The 23493-nt window shown below is 43.5% G+C and overlaps 1 protein-coding gene across 1 annotated transcript in view; it reads left to right on the plus strand.

Moving 5' to 3' along the window:
* The window catches only part of PPEF1 (protein phosphatase with EF-hand domain 1), a 120571-nt gene that overhangs the window by 30666 nt on the left and 66412 nt on the right, over positions 1-23493 (plus strand). Inside the window, exons 3-6 of the mRNA XM_070943842.1 lie at positions 4153-4213; positions 5741-5919; positions 6940-7054; positions 22274-22429. Coding sequence (XP_070799943.1) covers positions 4153-4213; positions 5741-5919; positions 6940-7054; positions 22274-22429 — 511 coding nt within the window. The remainder of the gene's footprint in view (positions 1-4152; positions 4214-5740; positions 5920-6939; positions 7055-22273; positions 22430-23493) is intronic.

Genomic DNA, 23493 nt, shown 5'->3' on the forward strand with positions numbered 1-23493 from the left:
AATATATTAAAATTATTCAATATATCTCTAATATTCCAGTGTCCCAATATCTAAAAAAACTCAAAAAAGTCAATTATTATAAAATTTATCAATCCCAGAATTATTCCTCCAAATCCCCTAGCTTTCCAGTCCTTAAAAGCTATAAATATATACTTTACAGTCTTTATAGTTTCCAACTTACATCTTCCCAATGATCCAAATTTTAGAGTCTTATTTGTCTTTTCTTCTTTTTATCTCTTCCCCCCTTTTTTTCCTTCCTTTCTATCACTTTTCTTCTTTTGCCTCATAGGATGATCTATCAAATGATATTAGTGAATCAAATCGAGCTTGGCCTACCAGGTTTCCTCCAATCTTTCAAGTCCACCTTTCAATGAACGGTTCAATAAAGTTTTGGTATTTATAGTTCAGTTGCTTTAAAAATCTTCAAATAGCTCAGTAGATATTTCCAAGCCTCCAAATTGCCTACTAAGATAACATCAAGGTCAAGTAGTCTTCCAGGTGTTGTTTGCTTTCTCTTTCATCATGTTCAGTCAAATTTCCCATGTTGCAGTAATCTTCTTCCTCCAGTAGATAGCTCCCCTGCTCCCAATTCCAGCATTCAACAGAGCGTAAAAGTCAAAACAGCTGACTGTCAACCATTAGGGGGGTTGAAGATAGAGTTTAGAAAAGCAATTTCTCCCAAAAATCACTTTTCACAATGTTGTTTGACTTTTTCCAGGCTTTCTGTGTTTTAAAACATCCTTTAAGAATTTCTTTTGTTTCTGAGTCTTTAATCTTTAGTCTTTCTCTTTAATTTTTAGTCTTTAATCCTTCTCCATAAATCCAATTGCCACTTTCGTACTATTTGGAGATTTTTTTTTTAATTTTTAACTTGGGTTAAATATTTGGGTTAAAGTTGGAAGTTATCTCATCCAGTTTCACTGCTCTGTCCACGCACCGCTCCAGCACAAGATCTTAGTGTCCCAGTTGTCTCAGCTTGTGACAGACCAAGATGGCCATCATCCCTGCTGCTGTTTGGGAGCGCTTTCTTCGGATCAACAAAGAAATTGCTGTTTCCTTGTGCTCAACAAAGCACCTCTCCTTTCTCCACCATCCCTCCAGCACAGCTTGACCCACTAGGGTCTCCCAGCAAGCAGTTGCCGGCTGCATTTCATGGGGCCCAGCAGAGCTCTGCTATTTTCCAGCTGTTCCCACCACAATGTCAATCCCTAGAACATGATGATTCACTCTTATGAATCCTCGAGTTATGTATATAATTGGCAAGCTCCATTACATTTGTAACTTGAGGATTACACATTAGAAATTGTAGAGAATATTCTTAGCTCAGGTTGTAGATTTAGGCAGATGTTATTAGTTTGGTAATGAAACCTCCAGGAGCCAAGCAGCAAACTCAGAGGACAAACTTTGCCTAAATATTTTTATATTGTTTAAGGCTTTCAAAATAATGCCATATTGTTGGCTTTGTGAACTGGTATCTCAGGACAATAATAATATAGTAGAAAGCTTATAAAGTTTATAAACTTTCTACTGTATTATTATATGACATCCTTTTTGCAAGTGGATTTTAAACAATGCTACTTTTCATATATTTAGAAACATCTACCCTTTCCTAAAAGCTAACTTTATTAAAATGCACACTGGACTCAGATTCTTCTGGTATTTAATCAAGTCTGGAATGCAAATGTTAAGGGCCTTGGAGCTGGCCTTAAATCAAGTTATGACATTGGCGAATATAGCATAATATTGTGGATGGTTTGCAGGAAGGACTTTTTCCAGTTCTAATGGATAATGCTGACGATATGGACTTGGGATGTTCTGCATGTGCAGCTCTATCAGTATTGTAAAGATTTAGTGGAAACGTTTGTTCTCATATATTATATGTTACAGTATTTAAATAATGGAACATTTTCGAGCACTTTTAGATTCTGCCATGTTAATGCAGAATGTTAAATTGTATCTGCGATGTGCTTAGAGTTGCTCTGTAAAATCTTAGACTGTTTAAAATATGAACAAAAAATATTGTTGAACGTCCTGGACAAGACACACGCTGTCTTTGGACTTGCTCACTTATCTTTTGGTATACATGTACTGTATGTAGCTCTTCTCCCGCCACCAATTTTTTTTCTTTACAAATACAACTTAGGTGTTGTGACTGGACTATTGTGAAGACTTTTTATTTAGATCTCTCTAGTCTTAATCTTGCTCTTTAACCACTACCAGTGGTGGTATTCAGCCAGTTCTATCCAGTTCAGGCAAATCAGTAGTGGTGGCTGCAGGAGGCTCCGCCCACCTACCCGGATGTCATCACATCCCATTTTTAATACTCTGCGCATGCGCGGAAGGCCCTGTGCATGCACTCACATTTGCAAACTGGTAGCGAAGGTGAGTGAATATCGCCCCTGACCACTACACTACATTGTTGCTCATTCTACACTCTGGCAGCAATATGAGTTTTCTTTGGGACACAGGAGTAAGAGAGAGAAAGGCCAGAGGAAAAAAAACACATCTCTTGAACTTTGCTTTTATCCTTTTCTCTTCCTGACACTATTGACCTTCCTTGTAACAAGCAAGCCAATACAGATAGCCCTCAACTTACAACAGTTCATTTGACTCAGGTTGACTCAGCCTTCCATCCTTCCGAGGTGAATAAAATGAGGACCAAATTGTTGGGGACAATATGCTGACTCTGTAAATCACTTAGAGAGGGCTGTAAAAGCACTGTGAAGCAATATATAAGTCTAAGTGCTATTGCTAAGTACTATTTAGTCACTGAAGTTGCAACACATTTAAAAAAGTGACTTATGACCATTTTTCATAGTTAATACTGTTACAGCATCCCCATGGTCACATGATCAAAATTTAGGCACTTGGGAACTGACTTATATTTATGACAGTTGCAGTGTCCCGGCGTCATGTGATCACCTTTTGCAACCTTCTGACAAAGTTAATGGGGAAGCCAGATTAACTTAATGTTCTCACCTAGGCTCCCTTAACAAGCAGGAAGCAGGAATTGGTCCCGGCAAAACCTCTTTTATTTACAGGACTGTGAATTACTTTCATTCACAGTCAGCAAGGTTTGTCCAGTTTTTCAAAGGAATATTTATCACACACCTTATCTTGTTTGGCAAGTTGCTGTGTAACTTGTTTCCAAACACAAAGTAATGCAAAACTTGGCACAGAGTCTCTTAGAGTCACGAACAGAACTTTCCACTCTTGCAACTACCGAATGAACAAATTGTTTCCTGCAAAAGCCCCCTCCCCGTTCATTCCTCTTTTGTTTCCTATGGGAGGGGCCAATCATCTCCAAGGTGTGGCTTTTCTCCCAAGTCAACCCTGCTTTCTGAGTTGTTCTTGTCTTCTGGCATCTCTGCACATGCGCACACTGGGAACAGGCTCCAGCTGTTCCTCTGCTTCGCTGCTATCTCCCTCTGTGCCTCTGATGCAGAGTCCTTGTCCAAGCTTTCCCCAGCCCCCAGGACTGGCCCATGTTCCTCCCCAACCTCCTCACTGTCTGACTCTGGCCACCAGCAGGCCACAACACTTAACAACTGCAGTTATTCACTTAATAACTGTGGCAGGAAAGGTTGAAAAATGGGATAAAATTCACTTAACAACTATCCCACTTAGCAACAGAAATTTTGGGCTCCGTTGTGGTCATAGGTCTAGGACTTCCTGTACAGTGTATTCTTGCCATACATCTGAGATGACTGCAGGGGAAGCTTTGGTAATGGGGCCAAGGACTACAGGAAATTAGGTGGTGTGTGTGTGAAGTGCAAGGACCAAGAGTTGCTTCTTCCCGATCTAACATCTGCTGTGTGCATGAATCAGGAACGGGGTGTGTGGGGGGAGTGATAGAGAAGTAGAGTAGTTTTTATGCACAGAGTAGGAGTTGTTTATATTTATGTCTTTTTGAGCTGGAAAAGGTTTCATGCATGCAAGGGATAGCATTAAAAATAAGTATGAGGCTTGGGATGTTGTCAAGTGTTCTAATACAGGGGTGGGGAACTATGTCCCTTTTATAACTTGTGGACTTCAACTGACCATAAGCACGGCTGGCTCAGGAATTCTGGGAGCTTTAGTAGGTGGATCCCCGGTAAATGTGCAATAAATCAGTGATTTTGATTAACAACTAACAGATGTTCTCTTACACAGCTCTCCAAATTCTTCACGTTTATGCTGGACCATTTTACTCAGACCAATAAGACAGACCCAGGTGAGGATTTTAGAAAAATAAATTATTTTTAATAAATTGCACTGGCATATTTTTCTAAGAAAAATGACAAGTCAACCATTGACAAATCTATAGGTATCAGTACTATTTTTGTGACTATCTTCAGAGCCACTATCTTCAGGATCCACACATGTAAATGAAAATTTTTTTATGTGTTCGAAGAGTAAAAATCTAAGAATTGGATAAGCTCACGTGCTTTTCCAATTAAATGGTCAATTAAAGTAGGAATTGATTGTTCATAACCACAGTGGTATAGGAGAAGAACTTTGCTTTCCTGCTCAATTTATTTTTAATATTGATATCAAGAATCTAGCTCTTATAAAAGGCTTCATTAATCTTAGAATCAATAGCAAATAGAAAATAACAAATATTTTATTTTCAGATTCATGCTAAAATATTTTCATGATTACCTAATTTTGAATATGCCAAAGTGTGTTCCTAAGAAAATGTTCCTGTGAAAAGTTATATTTGGCAATGTTTGTAACTCTGGTTTTAATTTTTTTTCTCTTTAATTATTAATGAATTTTTCTATGTAATTATTTTTCTATATTTCTATGTTATTATTTTTTCATGCAGAAGAGAAGAGGCTCACCAAAATTTGAACTGCAACTCCCACTAGTCACAGCTAACAAGACTAATAGAGGGATGCTAGAAATTGTGGCTCACTAATATTTATAGTTTTAGGAAGTTTAGTTTGTGAGATTTGTGCATTGTAGTGAAAATAGGTGTTCTCTGGTAGAAGAAAAAATACTGATCATGGGGATACCCCTTTTTGCAGTTTCTACAATTGAAGGCTCCCAGGAAAAAAATGGAGGGGGAACAAAGAAAAATCTGGCTGCACAATTGTGAGTCTTTGCAAGGTTTCGCAACCTTGGAAACTGTAGTGTATAGGTGGACTTCAACAATCAAAATTCCAAGCCATTCATGCTTAGAGTTGAAACCCATATATCTTAAAGTTGCCAAGGTTGAGAAACACTGATATATAGCTCTGAACATGCTATAAACAAATATTTTTTTGTAATTCTATCCATGAAAAAAATATACATATTTTACAGTTTATTGAATTTATGTTATCATATTACAATTGAAAAATGTTGTGTTTGACAGGCTAGCATGGAGAGCACTTGCCTATAAAGTCATCAAGAGTCAGACACGATGAAGTGGTTAAAAGCAACAAGCATAGTTTATTGAAAGCAGCATTAATTACATCTAGCAACTGCTCTTGCAAAAAAACAAACTTTTAAAAGTCTGAAAAAGAGAACTTTGCAGTTCCACTCTTAAATTCAGTTTAGTCCAACATGCAAACCCGTACGGTACTACACTGCATAAGTTCTTAGTTAAGATGGCACCCCTCTTCCTCCCACTCCCATTGTCTGTCTTAGCCTAGAGACAGGCTAAGAGACAGGCTAGTCTGCTCAGAGTAGGAGTAAATGCTACATGCAAGCCATTATCTGTGGACATGATTATTAACCAGATATTTATTAGCTGCATTTTCTGCTTCCTTTATAGAAATCAGTTCCCACTTTTTCTCTACTAGTAGTGATTATGCCATATCAAACTCAGATCATGCCATGATAGAGTATGAAAGAATAATAGAAGTACCAACGTCTTATCATGGGCCTCATCTTTGTTTTCCTCTCACTGTCGCTGATACCGAAGTGCTTCTTCAGGCTTTCAAAGATCAACAGGCAAGTTAAGACCAATGGTTTAATACAGGTAGTCCTCAATTTACAACCACAATGGAGCCCAAGATTTCTGTTGTTGTGAGACATTTGTTAAATGAGTTTTGCCCCATTTTATGACCTTTCTCGCCTCAATTGTTAAGTGAATCCCTGCAGTTGTTAAGTTAATCACCCGGTTGTTAAGTGAATCTGTCTTCCCCATTGACTTTGCTTGGCCGAAGGTTGCCAAAGGGGATCACTTGACTCTGGGATACAGCAGCAGTTGTAAATATGAAGCAGTTGCCAAACGTCCAAATTTTGATCACATGATCATGGGGATGCTGCAAAGATCATAACTGTGAAAAACTGACATAAGTAACCTTTTTCAGTGTAACTTTGAATGGTCACTAAATGAACTGTTGTAAGTCGTGGACTACCTGTAATTTAACCATTCATTTTACAATTTATCATGATAATAACAAAATGAGAAAATGAGGTATCCTTATGATAGTCTTTGAAGAAATACATCTAGATAAGGTCAAATCAAAGAAGTACAGGAGTACAGGAGTGGGGAACTATGGCCCCTTTATGACTTGTGGACTTCAACTCCCAGAATTCCTGAACCAGCCATGCTGGCTCAGGAATTCTGGGAGTTGAAGTCCACAAGTCATAAAGGAGCCATAGTTTCCCACCTCTAATATAGTACATCATAATTTCTGGATTTTTTTTTTTCATTTCCTTGGTTGGCTCTAAATCCAAATCATGGGCTTTGGATATCTTAACAAACATGCTGAAACTATTTAGTACTTCATTTTTTAAAGGAGTGGTGTAATATACTGGTTGCAATCAGTATTGCCCAAGTACAGTTCAGAGATCTTTATTAGAATAGCATTAAAGATCTTGGCCACTTGTTCTTCGAGCAAGCAGGGCTCTAAATGTCCTATAAATATTATTATTTTTCTCAGACATACAACATCATTTTCACTTAGCTTTAGTGAATGGATGCCATAACATGCTGTTTTTGTCTTCATATATGATGCTTTGCAGCAGCTACATGCTAGATATGTGCTTCAGCTGTTTCATGAAACCAGGAAAGTCCTTCAACAAATGCCAAACATCAATCATCTCTCAACTTCTTATGCCAAAGAAGTAACCATCTGTGGTAAGCTAGCAACGTTTTTTTAAGTGAAGGATAGTATCAGGATGATATAGAATTGAAAATATCTCTTGAATTGGGAGGACTGTGAAACATTTTTATCTGTCACTGCCTTTCAGATGATTGCTCTTTCCTCCTAGTACAAATTTTTCTTTATCATTCCAAAAAAGGACTGGCGACTTAGACTTCAGAACATATTTTAAGTAAACTAAACACTTCCCCCACTTTTTTTCTGTCAGATGTTACTGAATGAGTCAGTGATTCAACCAGGCAAATTTTTATGAAAAGACCTGCTTTTCCATCTGTAAAATTTTCTTTTGTGTGGTAAATAATTAATTTCAACTCTAACCTTCTCCAGTTTCAAGAAATGGTTCTGATTTGGAGGGTACCAAATCTGGCCTGCAAAATTCCAGCTGACCACTAGATGGCACCAAAGAGTTAGTTATCTGCCCCCTAAAGATTCTTTAAATTTTTGCCACCCAGATGTGGTCATCCTGTTATAACAGAAGGAATGCCTATTGAGAAATGTTTTTTCTGGAGCTGTTAAAATGATGAAAATATACAAAATAGTAGGAATTCTAATTTATAAACTGTCACAAGTAAATGTCTTATTCTTCATTATGTAAATAGTACATGACCAGGGTATCAGGGGTTAACTTATTCTTCACTACTTAATATATTCATATTTAACCACTCCCATATTTAGCTCCACCCCTTGTATATATAAGGAGCTGTATGCATTCCTTCTGTGCTTCTATCTGTGATTATTCAGTGAATATAGAATGCCTTCTGTAAATAAACAGTGCTTTATTTGAACATCTAATTCTTAATTTATTTATTGAGTCTGATCCTGAAAATATCGTAACAATCTGGTAGCAGAGGATGGTTGAATTGACTCAATAAAAATTTAAATATGTCTGAGAGAGAAAACTCCAGAAACAAAAGAGAAAGGCCCAACACCAGGGCATACAGCAAAGAAATGGAAGCAGATCAAGAAATAATCGATGAGTCCACGAATGCAATATCGAGAGAATCTGAAGACTGCACTACAGACAACGAAGAAATAATGGATGAAACTGATGACCAAGAAGAAAACGAAATAGAAAACAACGAACTCAGGTCAGAGATACTAAAACTCTTAAAAAGCCAAAAGAACGATGAAAATCTCATCGCGAACCTCCAAGACATATTAAAAAACAACGGAGCAGCGAGAGAGAAGCACATCGTTACGGATAAATCTAAAGACTCAAAAACGGTGAGCGATCTGCCTGCAGATAAAAATACAGCAAAAAAGAAAACTAACAGTCCCGCGCAAAATTTTGAATGGCAGCCATCTTGGTTTCAACAGACCCCTAAGATGAGCGAAGCAGAGCCAATCAGAAAGCAGGATTCAAAATATCTGGCGCGAAAAGCCTTACTCGATGCAAGAAATGAAAGAGAGAAAATTTACACCTCAGAAGAATCAGACACAGAAATCGAAGAAGCTTCAATAGATATGCCAGTAAAGTCAGCAATGAAAACGCTCTTTGCAGCATTTGGACCAAAATTGAAAATCACTAAAGAATCAACGAAAAGACAAGCAAGCAAGCAAACATCTCAAAATCTACCCGCTTCTATCCAAACGACGAGAGCATCGACGCCTGAACCCAGAGAGCCCTGCAGATACCACCCCACGCCACAGACGATCCCAAGGACCAGCGTCCTCAATGAAAGAAAGCGAGCGCCCGCTATCACCAGGACTCCCAAGATCGAGCCGGAGACCGATTCCTTGGAAGAAGAGCAATGCGAGGGAGCTGCAGCAGCGAGAACCCCTCACGACGGCTTCAGGAACGAAATGAACAACGCGCCTGTGCAAGACTACGCAGACAGCTTCGGAGGACATGAGGAACGGAGAGAACCATTCAGACTCGTTGCAAGCATTCCCACGCCATTTTGCAACTTTCAACATTTACAAGATCACAGACTACCCCCAGTTGTAAGTAATGGATCCAACAATATTGGGAATTTACCCAATGACTTCCCAAAACTGAGAATAGATGGTATTAATTTGCAAGAATGGTGTCAGCAGCTCCAGGTTGTCTTTCTAAAAGAAAACTTATTATTTTTTATTACTAACCCCCCAAAAAGACCTTGGACTCTAAAATTGGACTGCCTACACCATAGAGCATTTTTCTTATTAATTTCCAGTATATCTCCTGCCATGTATCACAGTATTAAGCAAAATCTGACTGTCTCAGAAATTATTCAATGCATGTTTAAATTGTTTCACAGTGAAAGTGTAGCCACTACAACAAGAATGTCTAAAGATTTCTTCTCAGCTAGGATAAAGCCAGGGGTTACCATAAGTGAACATTTAATATCTTTAAACAAAATTAGAGCAGAACTGCATTTAAGGGGGGAGATAATTTCAGATCAAACAATGAAGAGTGTTATCATTAACTCACTAGACCCATCGTGGGATAACTATATATCACATTTAGACACAATCAATTTAGGATATTTATCCATAGAAAATCTATCTAATAAGCTAATAGCTGAAGACAATTCAAGGAGGAGTCGTTGTAACAATCACATGGAACATAAACAATATAAGAAGGTAGCATTTCAAGAAAGATATCATGAACCAATTGGATGCCACAACTGTGGATCCAAGGAACATAATAGGAGAGATTGTCCTAAACTCCTCAGAGAAAGACAAAAATCAGACTATAGAAATAGATACCACAACAGACAGTCATCCATTGATAGACATAGATATAGAAGTCCACCCAACTATAGAGAACATAGAGGGGGCAGGGATAATTCAAAGGATAGAAGGTCTGGTTCACTGAATGGGTTAAACAAACATGACAACACTAACATACAACAGCCAGAGAACAACGATTGGCTTATCGATTCTGGAGCAACTAATCACACTACAAATAATAAAAATATATTATCTTCATTTGTAGAAGATAAATTTGTAATTAAAGTAGCTAATCAAGAAAAGGTCCAAGTCATAGGTACAGGGAATATAACCTTACCTGGCCTAGGAAAAATAGAGGGGGTATTGTTAATACCTGAAATACCTCATAACATACTTAGTGCAATAAAACTAAGCAGAGATTCTGACATAAATATTGTGTTCTCAAAAGGAAGAGCAACATTAGAGAAAAACAGAATAAGCATAGGTACTGTGGTTATCAAAGGAGGTCTACCTTATTTAATGACAAAAGAGAGATGGTTACACAACATTGATTCCAACATGGAAGATAACAATGACATAGATAATGGAGACAATAGTAATAGTGACAATGAGGAACATGAGGTAATTCATAATCACAAAGACACACCCAATGACAAAAAACCTAAAATTGGTAAACCAATTCATGATGAGTGTGCTCATGTCTTACATAGGAAATTAGGACATGCCAGTTTTCTTGTAGTACAAAAGATGACTGAACATGCTGAAGGTGTTAAAATAAAAAATTGTGAAAACTATTTGGAATGCTCAGTATGTAAATCTACAAAACTCAAAACTAGTCCCAAACCCAGAAAGTCAACAAGATCAACCAACAAAATTTTTGACTTGGTACACATGGATCTAGTTGGTCCATTAACACCATCAATCACATATAGAAAACGTTATTTTCTAACCATTGTGGATGACTATAGTCGTTATGGGTTTGTCTATACATTAAAGCACAAAGATGAAACTTTTCAGAAATTTAAGGAGTTTTACAAACGTGTAGAAACGCAACATAATATTAGAATAAAACAAATTATGACAGATAGGGGATGTGAATTCATGTCAAAGGAATTCTCCCAATGGCTAAAAGACAAAGGAATGTTATATTACACATCTAGCCCTTTCTCTGCATTCCAAAATGGAGTGGTAGAGAGAAAGAACTCAACATTACAAACCATGATTAGATGCACACTAGAAGATGCTGGCTTAGGTAAACAATTCTGGTCAGAAGCTTTACAATATTCCAATTATACACAAAATAGAACTTGGTCCAGCATTATAAACAAGACACCATATGAAGTAATGTATAGTAGGAAACCAAAAATAGCACACATGCACATATTTGGAGTCACTGCAGACGTACACATACCTAAGCAATTGAGACGTAAAGGTGAGAACGTATCCAGAAGACTTAGGTTCATGGGATACGAAACAGGCACAAAAGGGTACAGATTTATCGATAATAATAACAAATTTATAGTTTCCAGAACGGCTGTGTTCCATGAACAGGCCAACTGGTCTAAAATACATCTTAATGAAATATTCCCAAACACTAATCCAGACACTAAACATCAAGAAAAAAAGACTAGAGAAGAATACAATCACAACTCACATAAAAACAAAATCAAAACATGGACAAACAGTCAACACAAAATAAAGACAGATTCATTAACTAAAAAGGAAGCAAGGTATTTACATGACAATGATAGTAAACCAGAAAGAACGATCAGAAGTAACAGAAATCAAGTGCCAAACAAATACAAAGATTATGTAATGTATATGGATGGAGAAACATCAACACCAAACACATATGAGGAAGTGTTAAAGCTTCCCCCCGAAGAAAAGAAAAAGTGGGAATCAGCCATGACTAAAGAGATGGATAGTTTATGAGAATTAAATGTATTCACACCTACACCTGCACCTAAAGACAAAACTGTTATTGGCACTAGGTGGATATATAAAATCAAAAACTTAGAGGGAGGCAACACCTTATACAAAGCTAGACTAGTTGCACAAGGTTATGCACAAAAATATCCCGAGGATTATACAGACACATACTCTCCCACAGTAAGAACTGAGAGTGTTAAGACAGCTCTGGTTATAGCATCAGCACTCAACCTTGATGTATTCCAATACGACATACAGACTGCATATTTACATGCAAAATTAGATAAAGAAATATATGTAAGAGCACCTCATAGTCAATACACAAACAAAAATGAAACTTGGTTGCTAAACAAAAGTTTATACGGGTTGAAACAATCTGGCAAACGATGGTATGAATGTTTAGTCAAAGTACTCAAAACTATGAATTTCAACGCTACTACTGCTGATAACTGTTTCTTTGTCAAAAAAGAGGGTGATTCTCTAGAATTTGTATTAATTTATGTGGATGATATTTTGTATATAGGTAAACATAAAGGGAGGAGAGAGACATTTGTAACAAAACTAAATGAACATTTCTCTTTGAAATCATTAGGTAAAGTAAATAAGTATCTTGGAGTTCAAATCAGTAAAACAAAAAGGGGATTCAAACTTTCTCAAAGAGACAAGATTATAGAACTTCTGAACAAATGTAATTTAAATAATGCTAAGCCCTGTGACACTCCCATGCAAACTGATTTTTTGAAGAACACAGATGAGTCATCCCCTGAATTTAAAGATAATACACTTTACAGATCAGTCATCGGTTCCCTTCTATATATTTCCAATTGGACTAGACCTGATATTGCTTTGCCTCTCAACTTGTTGTCTAGGCACGTCAGCAAACCATTACTATATCATTGGGAAGCTGTCAAAAGAATATTAAGATATTTAAAGAATAGTTTAGACTTCTGTTTACTATTGGAACCTAATAATGTCAAAGAGCCCATCCTCACATGTTACGCCGATGCGGATTGGGCTGGCGATACCACATGTAGAAAAAGCACATCTGGCTATATATTTTCTGGCTATATATAATCCTTAACGATTGTCCAGTTTACTGGTATACTGGTAAACAAGATTTAGTAGCCACCTCAACGACTGAGGCAGAATATGTTTGTCTGTCTAAGGCCTCAAATAACCTCATATGGTTTAATGACTTATTATCAAACACTTGGAAGAAACCTACATTACCATTTATCATGCATGAAGATAACAAGGCTGCTATTGAAATATCTAGATCTGATGCTATTGGACAAAGGTCCAGACATATAGATATAAAATTCAAACATGTGAGGCAGTTATCTCAGGATGGATTTATTAAAGCAATTCATTGCGAAACATCAGAGCAAATAGCTGACATATTGACAAAGCCTTTGCCTTCTAAGCAGCATAAATACTTGACTTCTAAGTTACAAGTTTTATATTGTTCTGAATCTGAATGTAATTGTTGTAATATATCGAATCGGCATTTAGAGGGGGATTTGTCACAAGTAAATGCCTTATTCTTCATTATGTAAATAGTACATGACCAGGGTATCAGGGGTTAACTTATTCTTCACTACTTAATATATTCATATTTAACCACTCCCATATCTAGCTCCACCCCTTGTATATATAAGGAGCTGTATGCATTCCTTCTGTGCTTCTATCTGTGATTATTCAGTGAATATAGAATGCCTTCTGTAAATAAACAGTGCTTTATTTGAACATCTAATTCTTAATTTATTTATTGAGTCTGATCCTGAAAATATCGTAACATAAACTATATTCCACACGAACCAGCTCGTCCTGCATCTCGTCGGAAAGGCCGTCCTGGAAGGCGTCCATCAGCGCCACCTCATTCCAAGCCGAATCCTGGCCTAGCAGTCGGAACTCTGCAATATAGTCCTGCAGGGGGCGCTTGCCTTGGCGGAGGTCCTTGATGCGCCTCGCTGCCATCTGCACCCGGAGGGGGTCCTCAAACATGGTGCGCAGGTGTTGTAAAAAGCCCTGAAAGTCCAGGAGCAAGGGGCTATCTTGCAACAACAGGGGCGTGGCCCATCGGGCGGCAGTGCCAGAGAGGGAGCTGATAACAAATGCCACCTGAGCCCGATCATCCGGAAAATCCTCCGGCCTCATCGCCATAAACAGTTGGCATTGTCCCAAGAAGGCCGGAAACATCTCCTGCTGCCCAGAAAACCTATCTGGCACGTTCACTGGGCATCTCGGACGGGGAGGGGGAGGAGGTGGAGCTGCAGGAGCATTTCCCAAAGCAAATTGGGCAGTTAGCTGTGCTACTTGCTGTTGCAGAAGCTGATTGGCCTGCAGTATCTGCTGTAACTGCTGCTGCAGCTGTTGGTCCATCGTGGGTTAACGATGGAGTATGGGGTGACGAACAAGATGATCTGTCCCCGTACCCACACACACACCAACACAGCCAGTCGAGGGTTAAGGAAACACTTTGGAACGCACCCAGGTCTTATCTCCCACTTGGCAGTGATAGACACACCGTCTGCCAAGTGACTTTATTTTCAAAGTAAAACAGAAAGATAAATACTCAAGAGTCCAAATTTCCGACACTTTAAATCTTTCTCTCAGCAGTTCCGGACGAGGCTTTAGTGACTATCCAAGGTTTGCTTTGTTCGTCACAAAGATCCTTGCCCACCACCCTCTATTATATAGTCTCTGGGGTGTGGTCCAGTGACTCAGTTCTAATCCCTAGCACGCCTCCTAAGCTGCTGCAAACGTTTATCATGCCTTCGGAGGCGTGCGTCCAGGAATGATGTTTCCTCATCACTCTGATCCAAATCAGCTGTCTCCTCTCCCTCGGCCGGCACTTGAGACAATGCCAGAGGGGAGGGGCCTGGAGAGGGAGGCCTGGCTGACTCCTCTTCCTCATGCTCGGAGCTTTCTTCCTCCAATGGGACAGGCTCAGAGGGCGGGGCCACAACACTATCCCCCACCGCAGGGCCCTTCCCCCGGGTCTGACGGTCGGGATGGGGTCGGGACGGGAACTGTTCGTGGAAAGCCCGCACCAGGTCAGGGGCCTGAACGGCAGACGCGTCCACCCAGGTGAAATCCTCGGGCCCGTACCCCTTTCAGGCGATGAGGTATTGGAAGCGCCCCTTCAGCCAACGGGAGTCCCGGATACTGTCCACCTCGTACGTCGAGGCGTCATCCTCGTCGGCTGCGGCTGGGGGGGCAGGCGTCGGCGGGTGGCGGAGATGGCTCGCGGGGGCCTCAGGGACCAGGAGGGACCGATGAAAAACAGGGTGGAGCCGCATGGAGCGGGGTAGAGTCAACCGGTAGGCCACCGGATTGATGACCGCCTCGATAGGGAAGGGACCGATAAAGCGGTGGGCCAGTTTCCTCACCGGCCGGTCCGTGGGGAGGTGTTTCGTGGACAACCACACCCGATCTCCTACTTCCAGCGGTGGCGTCGCCCGGCGGGCGCGATCGGCAAACCGTTTATAATCCTCTTTCGCCCGGATCAGCTGCCGCCGCACCAGTTGCTGCACCGCCTGCAGCTCCGAGAGGAAGTCCCGGGTCTCGGGAACAGGGGAGTCCATGATGGTCAACGGGAAAAGCCGTGGATGGTATCCGACGTTGGCATGGAACGGGGTCATCTGGGTGGGGGTGTGTTGGGAGTTATTAAAAGCGAACTCTGCCAGGGGAAGGTACTCGGCCCAGTTGTCCTGCTGCTGGTTGACAAAACAGCGGAGGTACTGCTCCAGTATGCCGATGACCTTCTCCGTGCCCCCGTCAGTCTCCGGATGGTGCGACGACGACAGGCACACCTGCACCTCCAGCGTGGCCATCAGGCTTTTCCAGAAGCGGGCCGTAAACTGAGCCCCGCGGTCCGAAACCACCCAGTCCGGCAGGCCGTGGAGGCGGAAGATATGTTGCAGGAACAGGCGAGCCGTGGTGCGGGCCGAGGGCAGGCCATGGCACGGTATGAAATGTGCCATCTTCGTGAGCGCATCCACCACCACGAGGATGGTCGTGTACGTAGCGGACAGGGGCAGGTCTGTCAGGAAGTCCATGGAGATGGCTCCCCACGGTCTCTCCGGTGTTGGCAGTGGCTGGAGGAGTCCAGGAGGGGGGCCGGACGCGGCTTTGGCCTGTCGGCACGTCACACAGGACGTCACGTAGGCGTGCACGTCGTGCCGTACCCGAGGCCACCAAAAAGTCCGCGTCACCAAGTTCAAAGTCTTAAAGAAGCCGAAGTGCCCCGCCGCGGGGTTGTCATGGCACTGGTTCATGACGAGGGCTCGGAGTGGACTCGTGGGCACGTACAGCCGACCCCGGTGTCTGAGCAAGCCCTCCTCCACAGTCCATGGGGACGCGGGGCCGACGTCCGCTCTCTGCTGCTGCGACCAGTCGTCCCGTCGCTGCGCTTCCAGCACCTGAGCCCGCAGATCCACCGGTTCCTGGACCGCGGCCAAGGAGTCCGCTGGCAGCACCGTCCGGGGGGGAAGGGAGTCCTTGGGGCAAAAGTATTCCGGCTTACGGGATAGCGCGTCCGCACTCTGGTTGAGGTTGCTCGAATGTATGTGACGTGGAAGTTGAACCGGGTGAAAAACAACGACCACCGGATCTGCTGCTGGTTCAACTTCCGGGCCGTGGTGAGGTGCTCCAGGTTCCGATGGTCCGTCCGCACCTCCACCCGGTGTCGGGCCCCCTCGAGGTGATGTCGCCAAGCCTCGAACGCGGCCTTGATGGCCAGCAACTCCTTTTCCCAGATGGTGTAGTTGCGCTCGGAAGGGTTGAGTTTCCGGGAGTAGTATGCGCAGGGAAAAAGAGTGCTGCCATCCACCGGAGCCTGTAGCAGCACCACCCCAATCGCCACGTTGGACGCGTCCATCTCCACCACGAACGGACGGTGTGGATTGGGGTGCCTCAGGACTGGCTCCGTGAGGAAGGCCTGCTTGAGGACCTCGAAGGCCTGCTGCTGCGGGGCCCCCACTGGAACGGGACCTTCTTCTGAAGGAGCTGGGTCAACGGCAAGGTCAGGGTGGCGAAGCCCGGGATGAAGGTCCGATAGTAGTTGGCGAATCCCAACAGACGCTGGACGTCCTTCACCCGACGCGGGGGTTCCCAACTGCGCAAGGCCTCCACCTTGTGCGGGTCAATCGCGATGCCCTCGGGGGTGATGATGTGCCCGAGGAACTCTATGGAAGTCTGGAAGAAGTAGCATTTCTCCAACTTCGCATAGAGCTGGTGCTCCCGCAGGCGCTGCAGGACCTGGCGGACATGCTGGAGGTGACTTTCCGGGGTCCGGGAATAGATCAAAATGTCATCCAAGTAGATCACCACGAACTGATCCAGCATGTCCCGGAACACATCGTTCATCAAGTGCTGGAAGACCGCGGGGGCGTTGGTCAATCTGAACGGCATGATGGTATACTCGAAGTGTCCGTACCAAGTGCCGAACGCTGTCTTCCACTCGTCCCCCTCTCTCACGCGCACCAGGTTGTAGGCCCCTCGGAGATCGAGCTTAGTGAAGATCGAGGCCTCCCGCAACCTCTCCATCAGCTCCGGGATCAGCGGCAGGGGGTAGCGATTTCGCACTGTGATGGCATTCAAGCGCCGGTAGTCGCAAAACAGGCGCAAGTCCCCCGTCTTCTTTTTAACGAAGAGGACCGGGGCCGAGAGCGGGGAGGTCGAAGGCTGGATGAACCCACGGGCCAGGTTCTTTTCCAGAAAGTCCCGTAAGGCGGCCAGCTCGGGCTCCGACATGGAGTACAGGCGTCCCGAGGGCAGGGGCGCGTTGGGCATTAGGTCCACCGCACAGTCGTAGGGTCGGTGCGGGGGCAAGCGGTCCGCCTCCTTCTCGCTGAACACGTCGGCGAAGGGCGTCAGCTCCGGAGGCAAGGAGACGTTTGGGGCAGAGACGTCCTGGCCGGCGCAGGTGTGGCGAAGGTGGTTGACACACTGCAGGCTCGGGAACGAGATGGCGTTTCTCGACCACGCCACCTGAGGGTCGTGCGCCTGAAGCCAGGCCATCCCCAGGACCAAGGGAAAGTGCAGATCCGCCGTTACGTAAAACTGGATTGCCTCCTCATGGTTCCCAATGGCGAGGCGCAAGGGCTGGGTAGCGGATTTGATGGGCCCCGCCACGAGTTCCCGCCCATCTATAGTTTCGACCCTCAACGGAGGGTCCACTGGAACCAAGGGGACTTTGTAATGGGCCACAAAGGCCTGGTCCATAAAGTTTGTGGTGGCCCCCGAGTCCACCAGCGCGTGCGCCTGGAGGCCCTCTGACCGGTTAGCCAACAACACCCGGGTGTTCAAAATCAGGTGCCGAGGGGGCTCACAGTCCACAGCCGCCGACTCCAGCGGGGCATGGTCACGTGCCTGACCCAGAGTTTCCCCTAGGCCAGGCCTGGCCCGTTTCCCGGCTGGTCACGCCGAGACTCCGGAACAGGCTTGAGCAGTCCACTCCGCTTCCGGGGACACGAGGCGGCAAAATGTCCCGCCTCGCCGCAATAGAGGCACAACCCCCCTTGACGTCTCCGCATCCACTCCTGGGCCGTCAGTTGAGGTCTGGCTGCTCCGAGCTCCATGGGCTCCTCAGCCATCGCCACAAAACGCTGTGCGGTCTGGAGCGCTGTCGGTGCGAAACGCGGGGGTGCCGACGCTGTCGATGGTTCCGGAAGAGCCCGACGGGGCCGTCGCCATTGCAGGCGGGCGTCGATGCGCAGGCATTGGGTCACCAGCGCGTTGAGGGTCGGTGGCGCCTCCACACGAACCAGCTCGTCCTGCATCTCATCGGAAAGGCCGTCCTGGAAGGCGTCCATCAGCGCCACCTCATTCCAAGCCGAATCCTGGCCTAGCAGTCGGAACTCTGCAATATAGTCCTGCAGGGGGCGCTTGCCTTGGCGGAGGTCCTTGATGCGCCTCGCTGCCATCTGCACCCGGAGGGGGTCCTCAAACATGGTGCGCAGGTGTTGTAAAAAGCCCTGAAAGTCCAGGAGCAAGGGGCTATCTTGCAACAACAGGGGCGTGGCCCATCGGGCGGCAGTGCCAGAGAGGGAGCTGATAACAAATGCCACCTGAGCCCGATCATCCGGAAAATCCTCCGGCCTCATCGCCATAAACAGTTGGCATTGTCCCAAGAAGGCCGGAAACATCTCCTGCTGCCCAGAAAACCTATCTGGCACGTTCACTGGGCATCTCGGATGGGGAGGGGGAGGAGGTGGAGCTGCAGGAGCATTTCCCAAAGCAAGTTGGGCAGTTAGCTGTGCTACTTGCTGTTGCAGAAGCTGATTGGCCTGCAGTATCTGCTGTAACTGCTGCTGCAGCTGTTGGTCCATCGTGGGTTAACGATGGAGTATGGGGTGACGAACATGATGATCTGTCCCCGTACCCACACACACACCAACACAGCCAGTCGAGGGTTAAGGAAACACTTTGGAACGCACCCAGGTCTTATCTCCCACTTGGCAGTGATAGACACACCGTCTGCCAAGTGACTTTATTTTCAAAGTAAAACAGAAAGATAAATACTCAAGAGTCCAAATTTCCGACACTTTAAATCTTTCTCTCAGCAGTTCCGGACGAGGCTTTAGTGACTATCCAAGGTTTGCTTTGTTCGTCACAAAGAACCTTGCCCACCACCCTCTATTATATAGTCTCTGGGGTGTGGTCCAGTGACTCAGTTCTAATCCCTAGCACGCCTCCTAAGCTGCTGCAAACGTTTATCATGCCTTCGGAGGCGTGCGTCCAGGAATGATGTTTCCTCATCACTCTGATCCAAATCAGCTGTCTCCTCTCCCTCGGCCGGCACTTGAGACAATGCCAGAGGGGAGGGGCCTGGAGAGGGAGGCCTGGCTGACTCCTCTTCCTCATGCTCGGAGCTTTCTTCCTCCAATGGGACAGGCTCAGAGGGCGGGGCCACAACATTATCCTATTTAGCATATATATTGGAGTGCGGTACCTATAAATTCCCTCCGCTGCCGATGTCGCAGGATCATATACTGTGATTATCCTCTCTGGAGGCCAATCTGAGGGTGCCCACCTCGAGAATTTCAGTACTTTATTCCCCATCAACTTCTTTAGTCTCTCTTTTGCCTTACTCTGCTTCTTATCTTTTACTCCCCGCTTTACCCTGGGTCTATATCCGGCTGCTCCAGGGTCATCATATACTAGTACCCCTAAAATCTCTCCCTTCTGGATAGGGATTAGAAAAAAATTACGGCATATGGTTCCTAATATACATGTCCCACTCCAATTAACTGGCAGGTGTACATATGCCTTCTTCCCACAGATCCAGTATAACCCCTCTGGTGCCACCCGGCTTATATTTTTGTGACGGATTCTGGTGATTCCTTCCAGTCCTTTCCATTTACTGAAAATGTTTTTATACCATCCTGCCAACGTTCTATTAGTTCCACTCCACCATTCTGGTTGGTTACTGGAGTTACAAGCCAAGACTCCTTCACGCACCATATCTCCTACATCTTCACCAGGTTCTGTTTTTTTTAAGCATGTTTTCCCTATTATTTCGTAATCTAATACCCATGCACCAGTTCGAGTTTAGGTAAAATTAAATTCCCAACTCCAGCTAGTATTACTTAGATCTACCTCACTGGCCTCCCATGGCCACCTTCCTCCCACTTTTGTACCTCCACAGACAAAACAGTTTGTTACATTTAATATATATATATAACAAAGAATGTTCTATCTGCGCCAACTCAGAAAGCTCAAACTGCCCAAGGAACTGCTGATCCAGTTCTACAGAGTAATTATTGAGTCTATCATCTGCACCTCTATAACTGTCTGATTTGGCTCTGCAACCCAACAAGACAGACACAGACTTCAGAGGATAATTAGAATGCAGAAAAAACAATTGCTACCAACCTGCCTTCCATTGAGGACCTGTATACTGCACGAGTCAAAAAGAGGGTTGTGAAAATATTTACAGACATAAACTGTTTCAACTCCTACCCTCAAAACAACACTATAGAGCACTGCACATCAGAACAACTAGACACAAGAATAGCTTTTTCCTGAATGCCACTCTGCTAAACAAATAATTCCCTCAACACTGTCAAACTATTTACTAAGTCTGCACTACTATTAATCTTCTCATCGTTCCCACCACCCATCTCCTTCCATTTATGACTATATGACTGTAATTTTGTTGATTGTATCCTTATGATTTATATTGATATTGTTTCCTGATTGCTTTTTTGTACCCTATGACTATCATTAAGTGTTGTACTATATGATTCTTGATGACCGTATCTTTTCTTTTGCGTACACTGAGAGCAAATGCACCAAGGCAAATTCCTTGTGTGTCCAATCACATTTTGCCAATAAAAAATTCTATTCTATTCTATTCTATTCTATTCTATTCTATTCTATTCTATTCTATTCTATTCTATTCTATTCTATTCTATTCTATTCTATTCTATTCTATTCTATTCTATTCTCTATATACCAGCTATACTTTCAGCTATGTTAGCATCAGCTATCTCTGCCATTAACTCATACCCTTTCGTCATCTCCTCATAAAATGAGTGAAAAACTGACTTGGGTGTATCCTTGATTACATTGTATCCCTTGAATGTTGTTACACAAGCTGAGGTTCTGCTGGTCCTTACAACTCTGGTGCAATGCTTGCCTAATTTCCTTTAACTGATTGCAGTATAAGGATAATAAGTTATAACAACTCAAGTTCTGAGAGGCCTCAGACTCTTGATATTGTAAAGCCTGGTTATTCATTGTCCAATGGCCTGGGCCATCTAAAATACACAGCCCCTGTAAAGTTCTAAAAATTCCCAGTAACACCAACACTTGGAAAAGGCTCATCATTCTGGGATCAAATCCTCAATAACGACAATGTTGCACTCTTCCTTATAATTTCTGTGTACTGGGACACAATCTGAACAATGCAGCAGCATTGCAGCAGCAGCACTCACACCAACACTTGCAGTCACAGAACCAACACATCCACAGTACCAGGGGTGAAATGCTCCCGAATCGGACAGGATCGCTCAATCCAGTAGCAATGGTGGCAGGTGGTTCGGAGAACCGGTAACAAAAATCCTTGCCCCCTCCCATCGGCCGAAGAGGTTGTAGAAAAAAATGTTTTTAAAAGAAAAAAGCCTCTGACGATCAGGCAGCTGGGATCATCAGAGGCTTTTAAAAGAAAAAAAAGCCTCTGATTATCAGGCAACTCAGCTGAGATTGTCAGAGGCTTTTAAAAGCATTTTTTTTACAACCTCTTCAGCCGAAGAGGTTGTAGAAAAAATGGTTTTAAAAGTAAAAAAAAAAATAAGTTGGCCACGCCCACCCAGTCACATTACCCCCCACCAAGCCACGCTCATAGAACCGGTAGTAACAAATTTTACATTTCACCACTGCACAGTATTTATCAATTTTCACGATTCTGCTTGCTAATTCCCAGCTAAAGATAGCAAATGTCTCTATGTAACTTCCTCAGAAGTGATAGGGGTTTGACCAAGTCTTTCTCCCACCTCCTCTGATTTAGTTCTATTATTTCTTCACCAGCTATTTAAAAAGTTTGAATTTGCTTAGACGAATTTCACAGATTAATAATTCTTTAAACTCTATTTCCTCTTTAGAGTTAGCTTCAGTGGGTCTGCTTGAGGAATGCTTTCCCACTCTGTTGGGGCCTCCACAGTCCTTTCACTCTGATATACTGTGTCCAGCCTTTCTCTGCCTTCCGGACAGCTGTTTCGGACTTCAGCAGCACCTGGAAAGGTCCTTCTCATTTGAGTGTGAGTTTTTTCTCTTTCCAGCTTTGGATCAGCACCCAGTCACCGATTTGGAATTTGTGGATTGGAAACTCCAACGGAGGTGTTTGCACCAACAATCCTTGTTTCCTAAGAACATCAAAGTAGCTGGACAGTTTATACACATATTGTCTCAGCACTCTATCTCTAGTTTGCAACGAATCTATGCAAATTTCCCCTGGAGTAAATGCAACATTAGTTCATATGGTGATAACCCAACATCTTTCCTTGGTTGTGTTCTTATTCTCAAGAGAGCCAAGGGTAGACATTTGGTCCATGACAAATGGGTCTCTAATATTAATTTGGTCAAGGATTTTTTATTTTTCCATTTGCTCGTTCAATATTTGAACTGCTTTCTGGGTGCCAAGGCATGTGGAATTTCCAATCTATTCCCAAAGTGTCCATTATATTTTGTAATACTTTGGAAGTGAAATGGCTTCCCTGATCACTATCAATCTGAGTGATCAGTCCATATCTAGGTGCTATTTGGTCCAGCAGTACTCTAGACACAACATTTGTGGTTTCATTACTACAAGGATAAGCTTCCACCCATCCTGTCAGATGATCAATAATTACCAGCAGGTATTTAGCCTCCCTATCTTAGGTAACTCAGTAAAATCCACCTGAATACATTGAAAAGGTCTGAAAGCAGGGGCCTTCCTCCAGCTTGTTGCCTTCTTATGGCTTGTCTGTTTACCTTTTTACATATTAAATATTTATCAATGATTTGCTTAGTTTATGTATAAATTCCTTTGCATCCATAATGTTTCAATACTTCATCTGCTATTGCCTGTATTCTCCAATGACTTCCCTCATGTAATATTTCCAGCAAACCCCTAGCCAGAGACTATACACCCTATAGCAACGCCCCATTCCCTCCCCTTTGGTCCCATTGGATAGGTCCTCCGGGGTTACAACTAATCCAAGGCGCCTATTAAGAATACATTAATCCTGTGATGTCACAGCAGCCGGAGGAGGCAAGGGACTCTTCTCCTGAGCCGATTCTCCGTTTGCTGTACCCGGCGGCTTCATTGAAACTTCTTTGAAGC

The sequence above is a fragment of the Pituophis catenifer genome, unplaced genomic scaffold (assembly GCF_029215685.1).
Source record: "Pituophis catenifer annectens isolate HBS135680 unplaced genomic scaffold, rPitCat1.0.hap2 SCAF_4, whole genome shotgun sequence".
Classification (NCBI taxonomy): Eukaryota; Metazoa; Chordata; class Lepidosauria; order Squamata; family Colubridae; genus Pituophis; species Pituophis catenifer.